Raw genomic sequence first — 25,530 nt, 5'->3', positions numbered from 1 at the left:
ATTCTCCTTGTTTTGTTAAGAGACTTAAAATATGTATTAATGGCTGAGGTGCTCACTTGGTTATAATTATGGCCCAGATACAGGTATGCAGAAGACTGAGCTATGTGCCAGATTCATACACACTGATGTGACAGCACACAGTCTTGGTGAGGAAGGGAGAGTGCCGACCAGGAAGCAGTGTTGGAGTGTTGGGTGTGCTGTTAGAAATAGCAAGATTCCACTAAGCTCTGTGTGGTCCCCCCTAATTTGCTCAAAGTATCACTGAGTTGTCCATATGCTCTATGTGTGAGGCAGTCCTTGAGTTTATGCATATTCTAGTCTGAGTTTCCCCAGGTCTGGGATTCTAGGACTCCACATTGAGAGGGCTTTGTTGGTGGCCCACACCTTTAATCCCAGCACTCAGGAGGCAGAGGCAGGCAGATCTCTTGAGTTCGAGGCCAGCCTGGTCTACAAAGCAAGTCAAGGACAACCAGGGCTACAGAGAAACTTTGTCTTGAAATGCCGGGAAAAAGAAGTCCTGTAAGAGCTTATTTAATTGTATTTTGCCAGCATGTTTGTCTGCACCAGGTATAGCTCCCTGGGAGACCAGAAGAGGGAGCTGGGATTCCCTGGGGCTAGCCTTGTTCCTGGAAGGGAACAGTGTTCTATGGAACCACTTTTCAGACCTTTTTATTTAAGTCAGCCTGCCTTCCAAGTGGGACTCTAGCCATCGGTTACAATGTCCAGTTATTGTTCCTTAATGGTTTTCTGGGGGCTGGTATCAAGTTGGAAGGTAAAATATTTGATCCCAAATATTGTCACTGTATCACTTAGGAATCTTGAGGACTGGAAGGAAGATTAAGGAAAACAACTTCCTGGGCTAGCTGTGAGGGTTTCTGGGTTGGCCTACTTTAGGGAGGACTGGCAGAATGGGCCATACTGGTTGGTTAGCACTAAGGCCTTAGCTGGGGTGGTTTTGTTTTTTATTCCTCTGTAGCCTTGGCTATCTTGGAGCAGGCTTGCCTCAAACTCAGATCCGCCTGTCTCTGCTTCCCAAGTGCTGGGATTAAAGGTATGGGCCACCATCACCTGTTTTGGGGGTGGTGGGGTGTTGATGGGGTTTCTTTGTGTAGCCCTGGACTCTTGTAGACCAGACTGGCCTCAAAAGATCTGCCTCTGCTCCTGAGTGCTGGGATTAAAGGTGTGTATTACCACACCAGGATGGGTTTTTAAATCTTCAGGAATGTCATTAAGTCACCCCACAGTTGAGGTTTCTTTTTATATTTGGTTTTTTGAGACAGTCTCTGTCTTGGATTCACTTTTCAGACCAGGCCAGCCTCAAACTCACAGGGAACCGCCTGGTTCAGTTGAGGTTTCTTAATCATTGGTTTAAAACACTTAAATGACTATGAACAGGGTGCTGCATGCCTTTAATCCCAGCACTGGGGAGACAGAGGCAGATAGATGGCTGCGAGTTCAAGGTCAGCCTGCTCTACAAAGTAAGTCCAGAACAGCCAGGGTGACACAGAAATAAAATGCCTGGTCTCTCAGTTCTAAGAGGGTGAGATTCCGGGAGTGTATAGAGTGCTTTCCTTGTATGGATTAGACCTGGGGCTCAGTTGCCAAGCCTGTGCTGACATAGAGCTTCCTGAGTGAGCTAAGTTGAGGTATGACAGTTTATTCAGCAGTGACACTCCCTTTAGGGCCTAGACTGGATCCACACAGAAGTCCTGTCTCAAAGGCTGATCTGAACTCACCAGCGTGGTGAGTGCCAGGACTGTGCATAAGAAAATTTAGTTTTTAGGGGATGTTGGAGGTCTCCTAGGTTAAGAGCACCTGACTCCTGTAGAGGACCTGGGTTTTGTTCCCAGCACCCACAGACTGACCAACAACCAATGACTCCAATTCTGAAGCATCAAATGTCACTCTTCTGGCCTTGCTTGCACATGGTTGGCAGATGGTGAAGGCAAAACATCCATCCATAGCAAAATTAAAAATACTTTAAAGAAAGTTAATTTGCTTCTCTCTGTGTGTACACAAATAAGGGCCTCCTGATATGGACTCACTTTGTAGACCAGGCTAGCCTTGAACTCACAGCGATCTGCCTGCCTTTGCCTCCTGAGTGCTGGGATTAAAGGTGTGCCACCATACATTTTCCTTTTTGAGGTGGTGGTTTACTATGGTGGTTTACTGGTTGCCTTAAAAACAAACCTTCAGCATCAGCCAGTGGTGATATTACAGGCTTGTTCCACCATCCCCAAATCATACATTTAAAAGAAGAAAGGGGGGCGGGGACAAGCTGCACATCATGGTGTAATTGGGAGGTGGAGGCAATTGGATTGCTGCGAGTTCAAGCCCAGCTTGGTCTACAAAGGGAATCCAAGACAGCCAAGCAAACACAGTGAAGCCCTGTCTAAAAACAAAAGGCTGCGCATGGTGGCTCATGCCTTTAATCCCAGCACTCAGGAGGCAGAGGCTGGTGGGTCACTGAGTTTGAGGCCAGCCTGTTCTACAAAGCGAGACCAGGATAGCCACAGCTACACAGAGGCCCTGTCTCAAAAAAACAACAAAAAAAGATTTATTATGTATGCAGTGTTCTGCCTGCCTGCACACCAGAAGAGGGCATCAGATCTCATAGATGGTTGTGAGCCACCATATGGCTGCTAGGAATTGAACTCAGGACCTTTGGAAGAGCAGCCCTGTGGTCTTGACCTCTGAACCATTTCTCCTTTTTTTTTTTTTTTTTCCTTTTTGGTTTTTTGAGACAGGGTTTCTCTTGTGTAGCCTTGGGTGTCCTGGACTCATTCTGTAGACCAGGCTGGCCTCAAAACCACAGATTTTCCTGAGTGCTGCATTTAAAGGCATATGCCACCGCAACCGGCAATCATACATTGCTTTAAAAGAAAAAATTGGCCGGGAGTGGTGGTGCATGCCTTTAATCCCAGCACTGGGGAGACAGAGGCAGATAGATGGCTGTGAGTTCGAGGTCAGCCTGCTCTACAAAGTAAGTCCAGAACAGCCAGGGTGACACAGAAATAAAAATTGTGATAAGGTCTCCCTGTATCCCTGGCAGTTTTGGAACTCTATAACCAGGCAACCTCCAAGTCAGTGATCCACCTGCCTCTGCCTCCGCCTCCACGGTGCTGTGTTAAAGGCTTGTGTATTAATACCCAGCTATCTTTTTTGGTTTTGTTTGTTTTTACACAAGGTTTCTCTGTGTACCCACCCTTGGCTATCCTGAACTCACAGTGATTCACCTGCCTCTGCCTACAGAGTGCTGGGATTACAGGCGTGTGCCACCACCGCCTGGCTTTTTGTGGGGTTTTTTTTTTTTTGTTTGTTTGTTTGTTTGGTTGTTTTTTTTAAGACAGTGTTTCTCTGTGTATCCCTGACTGTTCTGGACTCACTCTGTAGACCAGGCTGGTCTCAAAATCACAGAGACCCTCCTGCCTCTGCCTCCCGAGTGCTGGGATAAAAGGCATGTGCCGAGCCGGGCGTGGTGGCGCACGCCTTTAATCCCAGCACTCTGGGAGGCAGAGGCAGGAAGATCGCTGAGTTTGAGGCCAGCCTGGTCTACAAAGTGAGGCCAGGGCTACACAGAGAAACCAGTTTAGTCGGTAGAACATGAGACTCTTAATCCCAGGGTCGAGGGTTTGAGCCCCACATTCGGCGCCAGATGTTAGCTCTGTTTCTTAACAATTAAACTTTATTATACAACCCAACTAGCTTACACAGGAAGTAAAAAAGGTTAAAGAGACAAAAGAGTGAACCTTCCGGTATCCGTTCCACGGGACGGGTCCTTAGGTGTCTCTCTGGCCCGCGTGCTGGTCCAGCCTGTCCACTGCTCCACACTCGCTCAAACTCGGGCTGAACTTGTTCTCTCCTCCCCACCTGCCTGAGTCTCCCGTTGAGGGTCAATTAGAAAAACAATAGCCCAGTTGGGGTTCCCAGGCCTGCTTCCTGAATTCCAGGCCCCGGATGGCTCCACTCAGTCTGTCACAAGGTATTCATGGGGTGCCCCAAGGGTAAAGCCCGACAAGACTGCTTCCACCTGTGACAAAACTTAATCTTTCCCACAACCTTGTCTTCTGTTTTGTTTTCAGATAGGGTGTTTCTGTAGCCTTCTTGTTCTGGACTCAATTTGTAGACCAGGCTGGACTTGAACTCACATCAATCAACCTGTCTCTGTCTCCCCAAGTGCTGGGATTAAAGGCATGTGCTACCACATCTGGATCCAGACACTCTGTCTTGAAGAAAAAAAAAATCATCAGGAAAGTTCGTGGCCTTGGCTTGGAGCTGAGCAAATGCGCTAGGCCAGTTGCGCAATGCGCCCACAGGTCTAGTCCTTACCTAGCTAGTATCAGGGTTACTAGTTTGCACCACCATGCTTGGATTTTTTTTTTTTTTTTCTTACATATTTTAAGATAGGGTCTTTCTGTGTGGCCCTGGCTGGCCTGGGACTGGCTGTGCAGCCCAGTGTGGCTGGAACTCAATCTGCCTGATGGGATTAAAGGCCTGCACCGGGACGGGCTTTTGTCTTGTTTTTGAGACAGGATCTCACTGTATGGCTCTAGTTGGCCTGGAATGCACAGAGATCTGCCTGCCCCTGCTTCCCAAGGGCTGGGATTGATGGTGTGGTATTGCTGGCGACAATGCTGAAGCTAACCACAGTTCTGTTTGGCCCTCTCCACCAAGCCCATAGGGTCTTCAAGCCCTCCAGTCTCCTTCTATGCTCTGGGCAAATCCCACCCACATAAGAAGTCTCACTTTCTCTCCTGACCTTTAAAAAAAAAACAAGGGGGCTGGAGAGATGGCTCAGAGGTTAAGAGCACTGGCTGCCCTTCCAAAGGTCCTAAGTTCAATTCCCAGCAACCACATGATGGCTCACAACCATCTATCATGAGATCTGGTGCCCTCTTCTGGCCTGCAGTCGTTACATGCAGACAGAATACTGTATACATAATAAATAAATCTTAAAAACAAACAAACAGCCAGGCAGTGGTGGCGCACACCATTAATCCCAGCACTCAGAAGGGAGAGGCAGGTGGATCGCTGTGAGTTTGAGGCCAGCCTGCTCTACAAAGGGAGTCCAGGACAGCCAAGGCTACACAGAGAGACGCTGTCTCGAAAAACAAAACAGAACAAAAAACTAACAACAACAAAACCCAAAACAAAAACAAGGACTCTGGAGACTGATCGAATCCTTAAGCCTGCAGCACTTTACAGAACTCTCCTCCCAGCCCCTTCGGACATCCTTAAAGTCAGAACCTTGTCTCCAGCTGAGTCAGCAAACGCATCTCCTACCAAGCTTGAGTTGGTTCAAATCTTATTTGTACCTGGCCATAATTTGAATCAAGGTTTACTCCTCACCCAGGCCAGGCTCCCCGCTCAAGCTGCGGGCGAAGCTGAAGCAGACGTGCACTCTTTCCCTCTTCCCATCTGCAGGAAGATCGGTTGTGGGCCAGAGCGTGAGCGACCCCCGCAGTAAGGGGACCTCCCCCCATCCGCGTGGCCAAACGCGGGAGCTGGGTCCGAGGCGCTGCTCCAGCGCGGCCGGGAGGGGGCGCTGCTCTCCAGCACCCGTCGGGAGCTCGGGTCTCCGGAGGGGGCGCCCGTCCCGCGTGTCCGGCGCCGCTTCCCGGGAAGTTTCAAGTTTGAAAGTCTGGCACTGAGGCCCGGGCTTCCGGAACCGTAGTGGAGGAGAGCACAGGCCGGCGAGGCGCCATGGAGCAGGAGGGGGCGGCGCGCCAGGTGAACCAAGCGCGCGCAGCTGCCGCGTTTGCAGCTCAGGGCACCGGGCGCTCGGATCTTTACCCGACTCCGGCCTCTCTGCCTGAGCCCTGGGTTAAGACTTTCTGTTACCCGGGTCCACGAAATGACGGAGATCCAGCCTGGCAGCCTGCCTGATACCGTGCAATGTGCTATCAGGGAGTGCTCGAGTGCCTTAAAATTCGGTCTTTTGGAGACTTTCAGGCGGGTGGAAACTTGCTAGGAGCGCAGAGCTGGCTTGCCGGCCCTCCAAGAGGAGTCCGGGGTGGGGGGGAAGGGGGAGCCAAGAGCGCACAGTGGGCGTTGTCACAAACACACCACACCCACAGGCCACCAGAGGCATCTGGCTCAGCAATGTGCAGGGAACTGGGGTCTACCGAAGGGTCCACAATGTGGAAGGGTTCCGGTTAGATGTGTCACTTTAGGTGAGAGGTAATGTTCTACCTAAGGGAGGCGAGACCTTTATGTAGAAGATGGCATCCCAGTGTCAAGTCAGGACATGAGGGTATGGGTAAAGTGCGGTGGGTAGGTGCACCTGAGTCTCTCAGGCAGCTCTTAAAGCTGGCCCTCACCCCTCCCAGTACCCTTCCTCCCAAGTTCCCTCTTGGCCCATCTGGCTTGTACACATTTTCCTATTTCCTGTGAGCCTCCGCCCTGCAGCAGGAGCGAGGTGACTCAGGACCCTGGTGGCCAGCAGTCCCCCCAGCTCTGTGAGAGCTTTGTTTGCTCAGGCCTTTGGCTCTGGCCTTCTTGCCTGGGGCGGTCAAAGGATTTCCTGAGCCTCGCCCTTGCCCTCTGACAGCCAAGGCAGGACCAGCCAGCCTAGCTGAAGTCTGGGCTTGGGGGCTTGGAGTGGGGGGGGGGGCCCTAAACTGAGTAGCCATTCTTTCATGGCTCAGGAGATGGAACACAGCGAGGTAAGAAGGATAAAAATAGGGTGGCTTCCAGGATCCTTGGACTGGGAAGGGGGCAGGGGTATGGAGGTCAGCCTCTGAGAGAGGGGTTGCCTCTCTGTGCTCTGATCTGATGAACAGCTGTGAGGGTCTTTGACTTCCTGCCAGCTTCATCACCTGTCTGCCTCACTGGTAAAGGAAGAAGAAACAAGTGTTGGTGTTTTGGGCCACCGGCTGCCTCCTGCATCTGTGGCCTTGACTGAATTCTTTGTATTACGTCCGAGATTCCACTGGACCTCCTGGACCTAGAGAAAGCAGTGTGGCTAGCTGGGAGAGATTGGGGTTGCTGTTTCTCAGTACACAGGGACCAATCCTCTAGGATGCCTTTGTTCTTCGCTCCTGTATAAAGTGGGAGTGAAGACAAAGCACGTGGACCTGTGGCAGAGCTCCCACTTAGCACCCTCCAAGCCCCGGTTCTTTCTCCAGGACCACAAAAGAAGGGTAGGGAATCCAGTGTGTTGGTAGAGCTCTTTGGACTCGAACTCAGGACCCAGGATGCACCGTGGGAACCTGGTCTGTTTTCTCTCTCTCCCTGCTCTGAAAGGAAGACAGGAGCTAGTCACTGCAGAGTTCTGAAACACGCTGGAGTCCTGCCTGCCTGGGGTGGGGGTGGGGGTGGGAGTGGGGGCTAAGAAGTCTCTGCCCTTTGCAGTCTGGGACTGGCCCGAGGATCCCTGAGGATGAGAAAGAGGGGATCCGCCGAGCTATCCGAAAGGAGCTGAAGATCAAGGAGGGCATGGAGAACATGCTGCGAGTGGCCACGGACCGACGCCACCTGGGCCACGTACAGCAGCTGCTGAGGGCCTCCAACCGCCGCCTGGAGCAGCTGCATGGCGAGCTACGGGAGCTGCATGCCCAAGTTCTGCTGCCGGCCTCAGCCGGTGGTGAGTGAGGAGTCCGAACAGACCCCAGGGAACAGTAGATTTATGAAGACCCTCACTGGGCCTTGGCTCTGACCACTAGGCAAGACCACCTGGGCCGCCCCGTGTCATCCATGTTGCCCATTGTGGCCAGGAAGGAAGGGAGGAGAGAAACCCTCCAGGTCTGGGCTGTGGTGGGTAGGATCACATGTTCCCCTTCGCGCTGTTGCAGAGCCAATGTCCTCAGGACCCCAGCCTCGGACAGAGCAGTCAAGGGCTCGGCACCTGGAGGCCTTACAGAGGCAGCTGCAGGTGGAGCTGAAGGTAAAACAGGGGGCCGAGAACATGATGCACACGTGTGCCAGCGGCACCCCCAAGGTGAGTGGCTGGTCTCTGCGATGGGGCGGGGGGGGGGGGGGTGGGCAGAGGCCCCGGCTTCTGAGCTACCTGTTGGGAGAGACTGGGCTCTCAGGTGTTAAGAGTGCAAAGCCAGGGCCAGGCGGTGGTGGCTGACGCCTTTAATCCCAGCACTCAGGAGGCAGAGGCAGGTAAGTCACTGTGAGTTCGAGGCCAGCCTGGTCTACAAAGAGAGTCCAGGACAGCCAAGGCTACACAGAGAAACCTTGACTCGAAAACCAAAAAAAAAGAGTGCAAAGCCAGGCCCTGTGCCAATAGGGAAATGTTCCCCAGTCCCAGGTCTAATGCAGAGGTACAGTTGGGTGGGTGATGCAAGGTTTCAGTCCACACTCTGTCCCAAAGGCCCAACAGAAGGCTTGCAGAATACCCATCCAGCTGCCAGTCCCAGCTCCCAGGGTTCTGCTGTCACTGCCCCACCTGACAGGATGCTTTTACTTATTTATATATTTTTTAAATTAATTTATTTGTTATTATGTATACAGTGCTCTGCTTGCATGTATGCCTGCAAGCCAGAAGATGGCGCCATATCACATTACAGATGGTTATGAGCCACCATGTGGTTGCTGGGAATTGAACTCAGGACCTTTGGAAGAGCAGGCAGTGCTCTTAACCACTGAGCCATCTCTCCAGCCCTTATTTATGTATTTATTTAATTTTTTTTTCCTTCAAGACAGGCTTTCTCTGTGTAGCCTTGGCTGTCCCAGACTTGCTTTGTAGACAAGGATGGCCTCGAACTCACAGCGATCCACCTGCCTCTGCCTCCTGAGGGCTGGGATTAAAGGTGTGCGCCACCACACCTGGCCTTTTTATTTTATTTATTTTTTTAAAAGACTTATTTATTATGTATACAGTATTCTGTCTGCAAGCCATAAGTGGGCACCAGGTCTCATCATAGATGGCTGTGAGCCACCATGTGGTTACTGGGAATTGAACTCATGACCTCTGGAAGAGTGGTCAGTGCTCTTAACCTCTGAGCCATCTCTCCAGCCCGACAGGATGCTTTAATACACAGCTTGTCAGACTGTCAGGGAGTCAGGCTCTGCTCACGCCCATCCCCCAGCCCCCACCCAGGACCTAGTTCAACAAGGGAGGCTTCTCACCCTTGGTATAAGAGGGGAGGCTCAGCTCCAGGCTATGGTGGTCTGCCATAGCCCTGATCTCATGGGGAGAGTGTCACATCCCTGCAGGAAAGGAAACTCCTGGCAGCTGCCGGGCAGATGTTTAAGGACAGCCAGCTGAAGGTGGCCCTGCTCCGAATGAAGATAAGCAGCCTGGAGGCCAGCGGGTCCCCAGAGCCAGGTGAGGCCTCTCAGGGCTGGGGAGTAGGGGGTGGGGGTGAGGGGGGTGGGGGTGGGGTTTGAGACCCCCTGTGGCCAGGCCTAAGGGCTCTTCTCCTCCCTGCAGGCCCTGACTTGCTGGCCCAGGAGCTGCAGCACCGGCTGAGAATCGAGGCTGCTGTGGCTGCAGGTGCCAAGAACGTGGTGAAGCTCCTCGGTGGCCAGAGAACGCAGGACCGCAAGGCACTGGCCGAGGTCAGGCTGTGTCCCCTGGCTCGCTGCTCTTCCTACGCCTCAGCTTAACTCCGTCCGCCCGCTTGTAACCTCAAGGCACAGCCTGACCCCTTCAACCAACACCTCATGTCTTTCTCTGCCTGGGTCTCCTTTGTAGGCCCAGGCCCAGCTCCAGGAATCTTCCCAGAAGCTGGATCTCCTTCGACTGGCCCTGGAGATGCTCCTGGAGAAGCTGCCTCCCGCCCATTCTCTGCGCAGCAGGGTGACCCGAGAGCTACGGATGGCCCTGCTTGGGAACCCTCAGCCCTTGGGGACGTTTGTGAAACCCATTGCCCTGACAGGTAGGTGGCAAGGATTTCCTCTCACTTCAGAGGGCCCCTGACCTTTTGGGGAGGACCCGGAAGCGCTCTGGGAAAGAGTTCAGTTCCACTGGATGACCTTGCTTGGCTCTGATTTTCAGCTTCTCCTTCATCTCTAACATAGAAATGACAGTCGCCGGCTGCGGTAACGCACACCTTTAACTCCAGGTCTCGGGAGGCAGAAGCGGGTGGATCTCAGTGAGTTCCAGCCTGGTCTACAGACTGAGTTCCAGGCCAGCCAGAGCTACCCAGAGAGCCAATAAGTAGACAAAGGCTGGAAATGCTAACAGTGCTGACTCATAGGATTGCTTTGTGAATGCGATGACTTGTGATACCTCAGCAGTAAACACAGTCAGAGCTTGGCCAGGGTGGATGTGATTTCTTTTCTTTTTTTTTTTTTCTTTTTTGGTTTTTTGAGACAGGGTTTCTCTGTGTAGCCTTGGCTGTCTATACTTACATTGTAGACAAAGCTGGCCTCGAACTCACAGTGATCCACCTGCCTCTGCCTCCCGAGTGCTGGGACTAAAGGCGTGTGCCACCACTGCCCGGCTTGAACCTCCATTTTCTAAACTGAGTGCCTGGACACCACCCTTGGTATCTCTATAAGATCTCCAAGTATTGCCTCCAGGCCCGGCCTACCCAGACCCATTATTTGTCCTCGGGAGCTCCTGGGTTTCAGATGCTTCCTCTGCTTTTCTTCTACCCTTTGAGACAAAACTCTCAGTGATCTCATATTAAATATGTTTTGTCCCCATTTGGGACTCACCCTCACTGTTCAGATGGGAACGAATGGGGCAGGCGACCAGCCTGCTGCTCGTGGCCCCAGGCTCCTGTGCCTGCCCCTGTGAACTTGAGGCCATGGTGCCCTCCAGGCCCTGAGCTCGCGGCAGCAGCTTACCCCATCCTGTGGCTCCACACAGCTCTGCGGGAAGTCCTCTTCTTGCAGAACTGTTGCGTCGTCTGCCCCTGCGCAGGCCCCCAGGAAGGAGGGCTGGTCAGGCTGCTAAGCGTGATGGGTGCCTACCAAGGCCTAGTTGTGGACATGGTTTGTTTTTGTTTTTTGTTTTCGAGACAGAGTCTCTCTGTGTAGCCTTGGCTGTCCTGGACTCACTTTGTAGACCAGGCTGGCCTCAAACTCACAGCAATCCACCTGCCTCTGCCTCCTGAGTGCTGGGATTAAAGGCATGTGCCACCACAGCCCGGCATTGACATGGTTTAGATCAGCTACTCCTAACCCTAATCCTCCTAGAGCAAGTAGGTGGTATCCCTCTGGGGTCCCATGGGCCATTGCTTGTGGCTGCTGACAAAGTGCCCTTCCGACTCCCTACCAGGGACACTACAGGTTCGCCTCTTGGGCTGTGACCAACTGCTGGTAGCTGTGCCTGGGCGTTCTCCCATGGCTGTCCTGGCAGGAAGCCCTTCCGAAGGCTGGCTCCGAACCAGGTCCAGGCAGCAGCGTGGTGGAGGGGAACCAGCCAGTGAGTAAGAAGCTGCCATAGAAGGTGGTGGGGGCCCCTGCTCTGGATAGGTCCTGAATCTAAGCCTTGGCACTACAGGTGAGGTATTGGCCGTGTTGAAGGTTGACAACCGTGTTGTGGGCCAAACAGGATGGGGACAGGTGGCTGAGAAATCCTGGGACCAGGCTTTTGTCATCTCCTTGGACCGAGTAAGGTTGGCTTTGTGTGGTCAGGGCTAGCTGTTGGCCACAGGGAGGGGAGGCCACTCAGGTGACCACTGATGCCAATGCCTGGCCCTCATCATGGTCTTCCCCACATAGGCCCGAGAGCTGGAGATCGGGGTTCACTGGCGGGACTGGCGACAGTTGTGTGGCGTGGCCTTTCTGAAGCTTGAGGACTTCCTGGACAATGCCTGTCACCAGCTTTCTCTCAGCCTGGTGCCGCAGGGGCGGCTCTTTGCCCAGGTTCCCACTGACCCCTGACCTCTAACAGGGGTTCTTTAGGACTGACACTTTGTGTTCGGGAGATGGCTCAGTGGGTAAAGTGTGCTCATTGTACAAGCATAAGGACCTGAGTTCAAGTCCCTAGCAGCCATGTAAAGACCAGGTGTGGTGGCGCGTGTTTCTAATGTCACCGCTGGCTATACAGAGGCAGATGGATCCTCCAGGCTTGCTGGCCAGCCAGTCTAGCTGAACCAGTGTGTTCTCGGTTCAGTGAGAGATCCTGTCTCGAAAAAACAAAACAAAACAAAACCCATTTAAAAAAGTGGAGAGAGCTGGGCGTGGTGGCACATGCCTTTAATCCCAGTACTCAGGAAGCAGAGATAGGAGGATCACTGTGAGTTCGAGGCCAGCCTGGTCTACAAAGTGAGTCCAGGATGGCCAAGGCTACACAGAGAAACCCTGTCTCGAAAAACAAAACAAAACAAAAAAAGTGGAAAGAAAAAAAAAAGTGGAAAGGCAGACACCTGGTGTGGCGCCAATCTCTGGCTACATAGGTAAGCATGCCTGTATACATCGTAAACACTGGCACCCTATGTCAGTGTGGGAATGGAGGAATGGGGCTAATTCCAGGGGGAAGCTCACATCCCTATACTGACTTGGTCCTGCCTCATACGTCACCTTGAATAAGCAGCTCTTCTCTGGCTATCCTGGAACTTGCTCACTAGAACAGGCTGGCCTGGAGCTCACAGAGATCCCACCTGCTTCTGCCTCTCAAGTACTGGGATTAAAAGTTTGCTCCATCACACCCCACACCCTGCACCCGGCTTACAGCCTATCTTTTTATTTTTTGTTTTCTTGTTTTTAGAGACAGGGTTTCTCTGTGTAGTGTAGCCTTGACTGTCCTAGACTCACTCTGTAGACCAGGCTGGCCTCGAACTCACAGCGATCCGCCTGCCTCTGTTTCCCAAGTGCTGGGATTAAAGGCGTGTGCCACCACTGACCATTTTATAGCCTATCTTGAAGGAACTCAGAGCAGAAGCTGTGGAGGAACCCTGTTTGCTGGCTAGCTCTCGGGCCCCCCTCACATGCACGCTTATGGGTGGCTAGCTTTATATAGCCCAGCACCACCTGCCTAGGGATTGGTGTAGCCCACAGTGTGCCAGACCCTTCTACATCAACCATCAAGACAGTTCCTGTCCTAGACATGGTCACAAGCCATGCAATCTAGGCAGTTTCTCTGGGATGATTCTGGGCGTGGCACGTCAACAGTTACAGCTAACTTGGATGCCTCCATGCTTGGGATTGGGGGCTGGCACTTGGGGCCTAGTCAGTGGGGTGGAAGATGGCCAGTCTTTAGCTCTGTTTATGTCCCTTTAGGTTACTTTCTGTGAGCCTGTCATTGAAAGGAGGCCGCGGTTACAGAGGCAGAGGCGCATCTTCTCTAAGCGGAGAGGTATGGGGGAGGGGGCCTGTGAGGAGAGGGTTGAGCTGACCATCTGGGTGGTGAGACTGAGCCCCATGCGCCTCCTCCAGGCCAGGACTTCCTGAGGGCTTCCCAGATGAACCTCAGCATGGCGGCCTGGGGGCGCCTCGTCATGAGCCTGCTGCCCCCCTGCAGCTCACCAAGCACAGTCAGTCCCCCTAAGGGGTGCCCCCCAACTGCAACCTGTGGGACCTCCTATTCTGCTTCCCCCAGGTGAGCCACCTGGCCCAGCCTGCCTGGCTCATCCTCTGAGCCTCTGTCCTTTACTCATGGCTGCCCCCGCGCCCCTGTGTGTCTGGGCTCAGACATTTCCTTCTTACAGTAACTTCCTGCCCATGAAGACTCTCTCTCCAGAAGTCATGAAGCCTCCGCCCAAGCCCCCTCGCCTCTATCTGCTCCAAGAACCAGCCCCAGGGACTCCTGTAAGTGATAGCTGGGGACTGACCCAGAGGCTACCAGGAGGGAAAGAGCAGCAGCAACTCTGCCCTATCCTGAACCCATCTGTCCTCACAGTGCACCAAGCGCCCCCACATGGACCCTGCAACTGGACTAGTGCCCCCCACCTTGGCAGCCCTACCCACCAGGTACTCATGGCTTCCACTCATATAGAGAGTGTTTTCTGTTTTGTTTTGTTTTGTTTGCTTTTTGGTTTTTCCTGAGACCGTTCCTCTGTCTAGCCTTGGCTGTCCTGGACTTGCTTTGTAGACCAGGCTGGCCTCAAACTCACAGTGATCCACCTGCCTCTGCCTCCCAAGTGCTGGGATTAAAGGCGCGCGCCACCACAGGCGAGACTTTTTTCTAAAGATTGTGTGTGTGTGTGTGTGTGTATGCCTGTGTATGCACACTGACCAGTGTAGAAGTGTACAACTTTTTAGTGATTTCTTTAAATTTTATGTTCATTGGTATTTACCCTGCATGTATGTCCGTGTGAGAGTGCAGATCCCTACAGCTTGAATTACAGACAGCTGTGAGCTGCCATGTGGGTGCTAGGAATTGAACTAGAGTCCTCTGAAAAAATAGCTGGTGCTCTTAATTTCTGAGCCACCTTTCCAGCCAAGCACAACTTTTTGGAAGGCAGTTCTCTCAGCCCACTTTGTGTTTGAGGCAGGGTGCCATTATTCCTGCCACTGTGCTGGCTGCACACACACTTGAACTTTTACCTGCCTCTCTCCTCTTCACCTCCCATCTCACCTTAAGAGTGGCGGGGCTGGAGCTGGAGAGTAAGAGCACTGTCTGTTCCTCCAAAGGTCCTGAGTTCAATTCTCAGCACCCACGTGGTGGCTTATAACATCTATAATGAGATCTGGTGCCCTCTTCTGGCGTGCAGGTGTACATGCAGGCTGAACACTAGACTTTAAAAGAAAAAAAAAGTGGTGGGATTTCAGATGTGGGCTAGCCATTGCATCTGGCTTTTCTCTCTCTCTTTCTTTCTTCCTCCTTTCCTTCCTTTTTTTATTTTTATTTTTATTTATTTCTTATTTTTTGAGACATAGTTTCTCTGTGTAGCCCAGGCTGGCCTGTATCACGACTTACTCACTGTGCACATTGGTTGACACCTTACCCCCTGGTTCCTCGTGTATACAAACTGGCTTGTTCACTGTCTTCCTTCTGTGCTGAATGCAGTTTTTAAATTCCAGCTGTGGGGACAGCCTAGGCCGGGACAGGAAGGCCTGACCTTGGTCCTACTCAGCCCCCTATGCCCTTTCTCTCTTGCAGGAAACCCCCCAGACTTCAGGACTTCCGATGCTTGGCTGTGCTAGGCCGGGGACACTTTGGGAAGGTAGTGGGTTGAGGATGGTGCAGTGTCGTTAGTGGGTGGGTGAGCCTCAGCGCATTAGCTAGGAGCAGCTGAGGTGTGGGGGTACTGGGTGGGGAGGCTCTCTGTCCTTCCCACCCGGAGCCCAACTCTTTCTGGTCCCAGGTCCTCCTGGTCCAGTACAAAGGAACAGGAAAATACTACGCTATCAAGGCACTGAAGAAGCAGGAAGTGCTGGGCCGGGACGAGATGGACAGGTGGGCATCACTGACAAGTGTCTGACCCTGGAACCCTTGGGTGGCAGGTCTGGGTTCCAGAAGGTAGCTTACGATCCCAAGGGCCAGGGTCTGGTTTTCACTTTGGCACCAGGCAAACCCTCTCATCTGTTAGCACCTCCGCCTGCTTGTCTACAAATAGGACTGTGGTAGTTTTACAGTTTTTTGTTTGTTTGTTTGCTTGTTTTTTCCGAGTTTTTTTGGGACAGGGTTTCTCTGTAGCTCTGGCTGTCCTGGACTCGCTTTGTGGACCAGGCTGGCCTCAAACTCACAGCGGTCCACCTACCTCTGCCTCCCAAGTGCTGGGATTAAAGGCGTGCACCACCACCACCTGGCAGTTTTGCAGTTTTAAGTCTACCCCATGTGAACCATCAACTTGCCCCCTTAGCTCTTTGAGTATCCAGCCAGCCAGAGGTGTTGTGTGGGTGTCAAGGCACAGCCCACGGAGGTTCCATCCTATGTCCCCCCTTCCAGCCTGTACTGTGAGAAGCGGATCCTGGAGGCGGTGGGCCGCACAGGGCACCCCTTCCTGCTGTCCCTGCTTGCCTGTTTCCAGACCTCCAGCCATGCCTGCTTTGTTACTGAGTTTGTGCCGGGTGGAGACCTCATGATGCAGATCAACGAGGATGTCTTTCCGGAGCCCCAGGCCTGGTGGGTTCCCTGGCGACTTGACACTTGCAAATCACCAGGGGGACAGCACGGCAGCTGCAGCACATCAACTCTGACCCTAGTGTGTGACCCTGAGTCAAGTCTCAGATCCTCCTTTGATTGTATGTATGCATGGCCTCGCATGGCTGTGTGTGTGTGCATGTGTGCAGGAACTCAGTGGTCAGAGGAGGGTACCAGATCTCCCGGAGCTGGAGTGCCAGTTTGTTGAGGACTGCTTGGTGTAGGAAGCCATCTCTGGGGGGTGGGTATTGGGGGGAGAGAATTGTACTTCCTCTTAAATGCTGGGCCATCTCTCCAGCCTCTCAGATCCTGATCTGGGTAAAAGTCATGATGGTTATCCCTGACGGGCTGCTGGGTAAATGCTCGTACTGAGCATTGAACCCAGGACTTAGTGTATGCCAGGCAAGTGCTCTACCACTGAGCTCCAGCCCCAGTCCTGTGTGTTTCCTTTTCTGTTTGTTTTATGGTTTTTCTGGGCAGGGTTTCTCTGTGTAGCCCTGGCTGTTCTGGAACTCACTTTGTAGACCTGGCTAGCCTCGAACTCACAGTGATCTGCCTGTCTCTGCCTCCTGAGTGCTGGCATTAAAGGCGTGCACCACCACCGCCTGGCTGTTTCTTTGAGATAGGGTTCCACTATATAGACCAGGCTGGCCTCAAACCTGCTGTCCTCCTGCCTCAGCCTTCTGAGCAGCTGGGATTGCAGGCCTACTCCACTAGACCCCGAGCTCTGCCATAGCTGAGCCTGGGAAGGGCAGGTCACTAATATATGGCAACACTGGGATACTTTAGATCCTTCCAGCCGAGGCACGACTTTAGTTTCTACAGTCTTATCCATGCCTGAATCTGGCCAGGACCTTCTGGTGCCTCCTAGCGCCAGGCCTGAATTCTCCCTGTACCACCCCTCAGCTTCTACCTGGCCTGTGTGGTCCTGGGGCTGCAGTTCCTACACGAGAAGAGGATCGTTTACAGGTAGGTCTTTGCCCAGGGGATGCTGGGGTGGACGGTCACTACCTCCCCTATTACACACACACACACACACACACTCACACACACACGCGCGCTGTCCCCCCCCCCCCCCCCCCGTGCTGCCGCTGTGCCCCAGGCCTCAGCCCTTCTCAGCCCCTCTGATCTGTACCACCCTGCCTTCAGGGATCTCAAGTTGGATAACCTACTGCTGGATGCCCAGGGTTTCCTGAAGATTGCGGACTTTGGACTATGCAAGGAAGGTAGGGCCGCCTGTCCTGGAATCACATCCTTTTGCCTTGCCCAGGCCTGCCAGAAATCTTCCCCTCTCGAGGGTGTCCAGGCTCCCTGACCCTGGCCTTGGTTCCTGACCTGTGTTTAGAACACCTGAGAGTGTAACACTGGCTCTCCCTAATTTGTAGTTGGTCGGACAGTCTACGGTTAGGAGTGTAGAGGGCATTTGTTCTGCCTCTTAGGACTTTGGCACATGAATTCAGCAGAGACAGTTTTCTCATCCAGTCACTGGCTCCACAGTGACCTTGGCCTACAGAGTATAGGGGACACAGCAAACCTTGTCATCAGGTATCATAAAGGCTGGCCCCAATGTGTGTGTGTGTGTGTATTTGCATTGCTGGCTTTCAACCCATGTTTCACACATGCTAGGTAGGTGCTCTACCACTAAAGTCACCTCCATCTCTGACTTCGATTAGTAAACTTTTTTTGGACTTAACAATTTTGGGCCAGGTGTGGTGGCGTACAACTTTAATCTCAGCACTTGGGAGGCAGAGGCAGGCGGATCACTGTGAGTTCAAGGCCAGCCTGGTCTACAAAGCGAGTCCAGGACAGCCAAGGCTAACACAGAGAGGCCCTGTCTCAGAAAAAAAAAAAAAAAAAAAAAAAAGAAAGAAAGAAAAGAAAAGAAAAAAACCAAATAAAACTTTTGTGTGTGAACTGGACGTGGTGGCACACACCTGTAATCCCCAGCACTGGGGGGAGGCAGAGGCAGGCAGATGTCTGTGAGTTCGAGGTCAGCCTGGTCTACAAAGGGAGTCTAGGACAGCCAAAGCTACACAGAAAAACCCTGTCTGGAAAACAAAGAACAAACAAACCAAAAAACCAGAAAAAATATTTGTGTGCATGGGTATTTTGCATGCATGTATGTCTGTGTACCAGATGCATGTGTGTAGAGGCCGTAAGAGGGCTTCAGATACCTTGAAACTCAAGTTACAGACAGTTGTAAGGCACTGTGTAGGTGCCTGGGACCAAACCAGGGTCCTCTCTAAACTCTGAGCCATCTCTTTGGGCCCCTCCCCCACACTGGTTCTTTTTTTTTTTTTTTTTTTTTTTTTCCGAGACAAGGTTTCTCTGTGTAGCCTTGGCCATCCTGGACTCACTTTGTAGACCAGGCTGGCCTCGAACTCACAGCGATCCGCCTGCCTCTGCCTCCCGAGTGCTGGGATTAAAGGCGTGCGCCACCATGCCCGGCCCCACACTGGTTCTTATAACCAGAGGCTATAGTGAGTGAGCCACAGTGAAGCAGGCATTGGTGTGGATGTTGGTCTGCAGGGATTGGCTTTGGTGACCGGACCAGCACCTTCTGTGGCACCCCAGAGTTCCTGGCCCCCGAAGTTTTGACTCAGGAGGCTTACACGCGGGCTGTGGATTGGTGGGGGCTGGGTGTGCTGCTCTATGAGATGCTAGTGGGTGAGGTAAGTGCTGAGAGTGTGGCTTCCGGGGTATCTGGGGTGGGGACAGTGAATAGCCTGGATAGCCTGACGAACCCCCATTTCCACAGTGCCCATTCCCGGGGGACACAGAGGAGGAGGTGTTTGACTGCATCGTTAATGCAGATGCCCCATACCCTCGCTTTCTGTCCGTGCAAGGGCTTGAACTCATTCAGAAGGTGAGTCCTAAGGTCCAGGGCTTGGCTGGGCTGTCTGTGACTTGTGTGTATCCTGCCAACACCTTGGCGCCCTATGGCACAGCTTAAGTAGGGTAACTGTGGGGCGGCCAGCACCTGGAGTGGCATGCCCTGAGCTCACACCTGCCCGGCTTCCTGCCAGCTCCTCCAGAAGTGCCCAGAGAAGCGTCTAGGGGCAGGAGAGCGGGATGCAGAGGAGATTAAGGTTCAGCCGTTCTTCAGCGTAAGTCTCCACTGCCTGGTGAGGTGGGAGGGCTGGGTGACCCCTGGGGTCTGCTGTCCACCCCCCCATTCTCACACCCCCTCTACCCTTGTCCTCAGACCACCAACTGGCAGGCCTTGCTTGCCCGCACCGTCCAGCCCCCCTTTGTGCCTACTCTCTGTGGCTCTGCAGACCTTCGCTACTTTGAGGAAGAGTTCACCTGCCTGCCTCCGACGCTGACCCCGCCAGTCTCCCAAAGTCGCCTCACGGCTCGCCAACAGGCTGCCTTCCAGGACTTTGACTTTGTGTCTGAGCAGTTCCAGGAGTCCTAAGGGTCTCCCGGCACCTCTGCCAGACTGCTTGTCCATGCGCCCAGGGTCAGGTATTTAATGAGTGGGTGGGGTTCCAGGTGGTTGCCATGGGGCTGCTGATAGAGGCTTCCCTTGGTGTCACCAGGTGAGCTGTGTCTCTAACCACCCCACCCCCCCCCCATCACTCTTCTGTTTCCTGGGAGTACCCAGGTCAGGAAAGACCCCACAGCAATACAGTTTGCTTTGTCTTTTTAATACTTGACTTTATAGAGCATTAAATTAATAAAACTGTACACTTGAGGTAGCCAGGCCAGGGGTTGTGGTGGAGTCTGGGTTCTCTTTGTGCCCAGCACTCCTCCTCAACTTATGTCTTTTTATTTTAGGACTTTCTGGGCTGGGGGAGTGGGGGAGGGGGGTCCTGTCTGCTGCTCTGCTGAGAGCTGGGAGCCCTAGGAAGGAATACAGAGCCCAGGCTGACTGGGCGGCGGACCCCTAGCTAGCACAGCCTCTGGTTTTTAGGCACAGTGGCAGCCCTTCTCTCTAGCGTCCCTAGACAGTCTGGCAACTGCCTTCCTCCTGTTCCTCAGCCCAGAGGTTCTCTGAGGGCCCAGAGGGCCAACCACAGAAAAAGTGGGCCAGGTTTCTAGTCAGACCTCGGTCAAAAGGGTTGCCGGTGCGCTGGCGGAGGTACACAATACGGTGTGAGGAAATGAACTCCCAGGTAGTCGTATTACTGGCCACCAGGTAGAGGTGGGAGGCCAGGAGCAGGCCAACCACCAACGAGAAGAAGGAAAGAAGCAGGAAGGTGGCGAACAGGAGCCCGGTGGACCGTAGCCACAGCCCCCAGGGCTGGTAGAATTGGAGGCCAGACCTAAGGACAGGGACGGAGACCCAGAGCTGAGGAAAGGGAGTCCTCGCTCTGGGAGCTCCTGTGTGCACACTGTCTGCACTCCCCAGTGCACCTACCATGCCAGGTGCAGGCCCCACAGGAGAACAACCAGCTGCAGTGCCAGGTAGGCCACAAAGAGTGGATGGTTGCGCTCACCCACACAGTTCTCCATCCAGGGACAGTGGTGGTCGTAGCGGCGAACACAGCGGCGGCAGTCGCGACAGTGTCGGGCTCGTAGGGGCTGCTGTGGGCACAGCAGGGTGTTCAGGCTCATTGCTGGCTCCTACCCTGGGTCCTCCTTTGGGGAGAGGGCTAATGGCCACAGTCTGGTCCTAAACTTGGGAGGCCTTCCCTGAGGGGAGGCGAGGCAAGGAGTCGTAATTTGGCAGGACCCCTCCCACAGGAGTGCGTGAATGTCACTCACCTGCACCAAGCAGTATCTGCAGCGCCTAAGTGGAATGGCCTGATGAACCATGGCCGTCTGTTCCTCCTTGGGCTCCTCCTGAAAATGACATAGAGGGTGGGAGGTGGGAGGGGGAGGCGGTGTCCCCTGATGACACTTGGGGCATCTCTTTTAGGAACCACTTGGTTCTGGCTATGGGGCCTCTCCCATGCAGAAGGGAGCTACTATGCACAGAGCAGAGCGCTGGACGCTTGGTGGCCTTTGGGAGGCAGCTGTCCTCACTTAGGCCTTGGTGACGTCATCATTGTAGGAGCAAAACCACAGGGTGGGCAAGAGGCTGCCCCAAGGTGCCCCCACAACGTATGCTGCTCAGGGCTTCACAGGGACACATTTCTGAGGTCTCATTTCCCTTTTGGCCCGAAGAAGGGTCTGGAGCTCACGCTCGGTCCCTGGTTACCTGAGGCTTGGGCTGGGTAGTCACGTAGCCGGGGTCCATAAGTGACACAGCCAGATAGAGCAGCAGGCAGCTCAGCACCAGGAGCAGGAAGGTGAGGGGCAGGAACAGCTCTCCTTGCTCTTCCCATTGGCGTAGCTCTGGAGAGGCCAGAGGACAATAAGGCCCGTTGGTGGCAAGTGGGGAGGGAGGGAGGGGAGGAGGAGGAGAAGAGTGGCCAGGCTAGACCCGGTGGCTGTGGAAGGGGAGAGAGTCAGCCCCCACAGGGTGGGGCCAGGAGGCCCAGCGGCTGCCCAGGGAGCCCAGCCTAGGAGGGTCCTAGCATGTGACCAGCCCATGGCGGTCAGTGTAGAGTCTGAAGAAGGGGGGACACTGAGAAGTGAAGGGAACATGCTGACAGCAGACAGCTGCCTGCACACAACTCCAGGACCCTTGGTTGAAAGACAGCAGAGGGCGTGGTATGCAGGGCTTTAATCCCAGCACTTGGGAGGCAGAGGCAGAGGCAGAGGCAGGTGGATTGCTGTGAGTTCGAGGCCAGCCTGGTCTACAAAGTGAGTCCAGAACTGCCAGGGCTACACAAAGAAACCCTGTCTCAAAAACAAAACAAAACAAAAAATCAAAAAGAAAGACAGCAGGGGAGGTTTTGAAGGCAGCTGACTCCCTTGTGAAAACGTAAGGACAAAGGTCAAAAGCGGGGGGGGGGGGGGGGGGGGGGGGGGCTGGGGTGGAGGCCTCACTGGTGGGGGCTGTTGCTTCGCACAGGGAAACCCAGGGGAGGGGGCTGCTGGCGGAAATAGTGGGAAAAGCAGATGGATGAGCGAATGCTACCAAGAGAAGACGGGAGACCTCCTCCCCACTATCATGGTCGTTTGGGGGGCAGTTAATTGTCTCAGGATTTGGGGAGTTGATCAGAGCGCTTGAATCTAGTCGATTTTTCTTTTCTTATTTTACTTTATTTTATTTTATTTTTTTGAGACGAGGGTTTCTCTGTGTGTAGCCCTGGCTGTCCTGGAATCACTCTGTAGTCCAGGCTGGTCTCGAACTCACAGCGATCCACCTGCCTCTGCCTCCTGAGTGCTGGGATTAAAGGAATGCGCCACCACCGCCCGGGCGATTTCTTAATCTTATTCAGGGTTAGGTAATTTCTGGGAAGGATGGGTAGCGCCCAGGGTTACGGGAGATGGGGCCTCTCCTCGGTCCTCGGATTTGATGGGCACTGGTGGTCTTTGGATGGACATCTGTCGGTGACAGGAAAGTCCTGGGATTGATTAGGGACCAATTTGGGAATCAAGCAGAGAGCGGAGAGCCCCCCCCCCCAACAGACACGGGAGAAAGACGCTTGAGGAGCTGGCGGAGATGGGGGCAAAGCTCGGTGTGTCTGAGGATTAGGGGAACCAGATAAGACCCACGCATGAGGCGAACCACGAGAGATAGGGTGGGCATGGGGTCGTGCGGTGTCCGGCTCACCGGTGTCGTGCAGGAAGAGTACCAGCGTGATTCCCCAGGTCAGCACGGTGTGCCCAGTCCGCACCAGCACCCCTGGGCTGAGCAGCGCCCAGAGAGCCATGGCTTAGGCGCCCCGCCCCAGACCACCCGGAAGAAGCGCGCGAAAGGCGGGGCCGCAGAGCAGATGGGCGGTGGCCACGCGGGGATTGGTGGACCCGCTTCGGGGGCGGGGCCCGAGCGGCTCAGGGAGGTTGTCTATTGGGTGGGAGCCGAGGCCCCTCAGGCCAACAGGTGCCGGAGGAGGCGGAGGGCGGGGCCCTCGCGCGCACAGCCAGTAACTCCCTAACTCCGCCCCGTTGTGGGCCAGGTACTTTTGCAAAGCCCGGGAGGCGGAAGCCTGAGGCGCTCCCACCCCCGCATGCGCGTACGTGCCGGTCTTTGATGCCTGGAGGCTACAGGGTGCTTGCTCCCATGGGGTGATGGGCAGGATTTGCACGAGGGTGCGCCTTGGCGACACACTTGCCTCCTATTCGTTTTCGGATATTGCAAACGGATGATGGGGAAGAGGAGGGTTCTGGTGCGGATTCTGAATACACATGGCGGGCTTGGAGTCAGAGAAATAGTACGTTCTATGTCTTTCCAGAGAAGTTACTGAACTTCTGCGTCTTCAGTGGGGTTGGTGATAGTACCTGCCTCTAAGGCAAGAACCTGTCTCCCCTGCTACCACTTCGGCCCAGCCAGTCTGATTTTCTCTTGTTCCCAGGCCCTTCCCCGTTCAGCTGACTTCCACCTAATTACTCCCTTTCAGTCCCATCCCCAGTGATTGAAACGTCGGAAGGAGCTAGTTGCAAGGCGAAGTTATAGAATACTTATTGGTAGAAGCTCTCGGCCGCCTTGCAGGGGGCTGGGGGAAGAAACAGAGAGAGAAAGAGGAGAGAGGGAGGAGAGGGAAAGAGAGAGAGAGAAGAGAGAAGGAGGCGGGACCGAAATGTTTGGGTTATAGAGTGAAGGGAAGCAACACAGAGAGACCTAGTTTTAGGAGGGAAAAGGCAGAGGCAGGTAGATCTCTGAGTTCAAAGCCAGCCTGGTCTACAGAGCAAGTTCCAAGACAGCCAACCCTGACTCAAAAACAAACAAACAAACAAACTCCAAACCCAAGAAGAATAAAAAAGGCACAAGTGCTCTTAACTACCAAGGCATCTCCCCATCCAGTAGGGTGCTTGGTTTGTTTGTTTGTTTGTTTGTTTATTTATTTATACTTATTTAGTTCATCAAGACAGGGTTTCTAACACAGCCCTGGATGATTAAGACTCATTCTGTAGACCAGAGTGGCTTCAAACTCACAGAGAATCACCTGTCTTTGCCTCCTGGGTGCTGGGATAAAAGACGTGCGCCACCATCACTTGGTTGGTTTTTAAAATTTAAAAAACAAAACAAACAGCCGGGCAGTTGAGGCCAGCCTAGCCTGGGCTAGGAAGCAAGTTTCAGGATGGCTACACAGAGAAATCCTGTCTCAACAAAAACAAAAACAAAATTAGTGTATGCATTTGTGCTTTTTGGGGTACAGGGGTTGCAGGAGTCTGGCCTCTTCTTTCATTATGTGGGTCTTGGGACTAGAACTCAGGTCTTCATGGTCAGCCCAGCCGCAGGTGTGGTGCAGTGATTAAGTTTTTAGTGGTCAGAGAAGTTTGGTTCTTACCCGCGGTACATAGCTGTGAGCTGCTGCCCTCTTCTGGTCACCATCGGCGCTGTACACAAGTGGGGTACACTCACACAGAGTACGAGGAATCTAAAAAGAGCCCTGGATGCTGGGGGTTCTGTGCCGCATGCTGTGCGCTGACCCTCAGCACGCCCCATGTGCTGTGCACAATCCCTCCGAGTGCTGTAGCCTCAGGCACCTTGGCTAGGAGCACCTGGTGCGCCTGGGCAGCCTGTGCTCCCACCTTCGCTGTGGTTACTTGAGGTGAAAAGGCACCTCCCCTTGAGTTCATGTTCCCACCTGTGGATTGCTCCAAGGGCGATGAGAAGGCCGAGCGCACAAGGAAAACCCCAGCACAGGTGCGCACATTAGACGCAGGCTTCAGCGGGCCCTGATAACCACTCGTGCTCACTGGCTGACCCACTCAGAGCTCAAGGGCAAACCACCACATGTGATGCCCTTTCTGGCTAGGCCCGAGGGCTGCCCGCGATGGAGGACATTCACCCAGGCAAGAGACTGGTGTGGGTCCTGCTGGCAGGGAAGAGAGGCCCTCTGCAAGCAGGCCAGCTCCCAGGTCATAGCAGTCCTCCGAGGTGGTCTGGAGAGCACGTGACAATGTGGTCACTGTCAATTCAGGGACCTGTAAGAGCAAGGGCTGCCCAGTCACACTAGGACCCAGAGGGAAAGCAGGGCTGCCTGGCAAAGCCTGACCTGGTCACTTCAGCTTCGTTAGCAGCTGCTTAGCTCTGCCCTCCCACCCATCCCTTCATGCCCCTTTCAGTCCTGCATCTCCCTGTTCCTCATGGCATGGCCCTCTGGCTGAGAAGCTATCCCTGACAGGTTCCACCTGTCCAGAGAGCTCAGCCCCGCCCCATGTGGAGGACAGACGGCTATTGGCTCTTCCCTCCTCCTCTACAGGGAGCTGTGTGATGCTGCCATCAGACTTCCTCAGCCATGTCCGCCGTTCCCAGGGGTGCAGGCGGCACCTTTCCTATCTCTGCTTCAGTGGTGAGTTTATGTTTAGTGTCTTTCCTGGCAAGCTGTGCCATCCCATGCCAGTCTGGAGGCCAGCCATGGCCTCAGACCTCAGCGTCTAGGCATAGGGATGTGGACAGAATGGCAGACACTCCCCACACTTCAGGATCCTCCTGGGAGCTCCTGGCCCCCTGCACCCCAGACCAGTATCCTCCAATCTCCTCTGCAAAAAAAGAGACACCACTCTTCTGCACTTTGCACAAAAATGTATTTCTGTGACATCTCAAAGTACAGACATTTCCCCAGACCCCAGGTAGTGAAGCGATGGGATGGGAG

The 25,530-nt window shown here is 53.8% G+C and overlaps 2 protein-coding genes across 3 annotated transcripts; one reads left to right on the top strand and one right to left on the bottom strand.

Moving 5' to 3' along the window:
* Window positions 1–5,599: 5,599 nt before the first annotated feature.
* Window positions 5,600–19,448, top strand: Pkn3 (protein kinase N3). The gene is made up of 22 exons (XM_051166888.1): window positions 5,600–5,730; window positions 7,354–7,582; window positions 7,794–7,939; window positions 9,166–9,277; window positions 9,383–9,510; window positions 9,647–9,830; window positions 11,180–11,326; window positions 11,405–11,514; window positions 11,626–11,769; window positions 13,126–13,201; window positions 13,282–13,444; window positions 13,554–13,653; window positions 13,745–13,815; window positions 14,948–15,011; window positions 15,153–15,244; window positions 15,737–15,913; window positions 16,838–16,900; window positions 17,081–17,157; window positions 18,461–18,603; window positions 18,690–18,797; window positions 18,958–19,038; window positions 19,137–19,448. Exons 1-22 carry the CDS (start codon window positions 5,704–5,706, stop codon window positions 19,347–19,349), a joined length of 2,655 nt encoding a protein of 884 aa, XP_051022845.1. The 5' UTR covers window positions 5,600–5,703; the 3' UTR covers window positions 19,350–19,448.
* Window positions 19,449–19,744: 296 nt separating this feature from the next.
* Window positions 19,745–22,683, bottom strand: Zdhhc12 (zinc finger DHHC-type palmitoyltransferase 12). 2 transcript variants are annotated; one of them, XM_051166891.1, is made up of 5 exons: window positions 22,542–22,683; window positions 21,078–21,214; window positions 20,642–20,719; window positions 20,295–20,461; window positions 19,745–20,199 (listed from the first exon to the last, which is right to left on the bottom strand). In XM_051166891.1, the coding sequence occupies exons 1-5, from the start codon at window positions 22,639–22,641 to the stop codon at window positions 19,878–19,880; spliced, it is 804 nt and encodes a 267-aa protein (XP_051022848.1). In that variant the 5' UTR covers window positions 22,642–22,683; the 3' UTR covers window positions 19,745–19,877. The 2 variants fall into 2 exon arrangements, with proteins under 2 accessions (XP_051022848.1, XP_051022849.1); XM_051166892.1 differs by having other exon boundaries at window positions 20,295–20,458.
* Window positions 22,684–25,530: the final 2,847 nt, after the last annotated feature.

This window comes from Acomys russatus, chromosome 24 (genome assembly GCF_903995435.1).
Source record: "Acomys russatus chromosome 24, mAcoRus1.1, whole genome shotgun sequence".
In the NCBI taxonomy this organism is placed as follows: Eukaryota; Metazoa; Chordata; class Mammalia; order Rodentia; family Muridae; genus Acomys; species Acomys russatus.
Note: the sequence above shows the minus strand (reverse complement) of the source record. Positions and strands in the feature narration are given on the sequence as shown.

Excerpts from the sequence above, each read along its gene's own strand:
- Zdhhc12 (XM_051166891.1), bottom strand. The coding sequence starts at position 22,641 with ATGGCTCTCTGGGCGCTGCTCAGCCCAGGGGTGCTGGTGCGGACTGGG. Across the intron at positions 20,720-21,077 it reads CTACCCAGCCCAAGCCTCAG|GAGGAGCCCAAGGAGGAACA; the intron begins GTAACCAGGGAC and ends TGTCATTTTCAG. Across the intron at positions 20,462-20,641 it reads GCAGATACTGCTTGGTGCAG|CAGCCCCTACGAGCCCGACA; the intron begins GTGAGTGACATT and ends CTGTGCCCACAG.
- Pkn3 (XM_051166888.1), top strand. The coding sequence starts at position 5,704 with ATGGAGCAGGAGGGGGCGGCGCGCCAG. Across the intron at positions 15,012-15,152 it reads GCCGGGGACACTTTGGGAAG|GTCCTCCTGGTCCAGTACAA; the intron begins GTAGTGGGTTGA and ends TTCTGGTCCCAG. Across the intron at positions 15,914-16,837 it reads TTTCCGGAGCCCCAGGCCTG|CTTCTACCTGGCCTGTGTGG; the intron begins GTGGGTTCCCTG and ends ACCACCCCTCAG.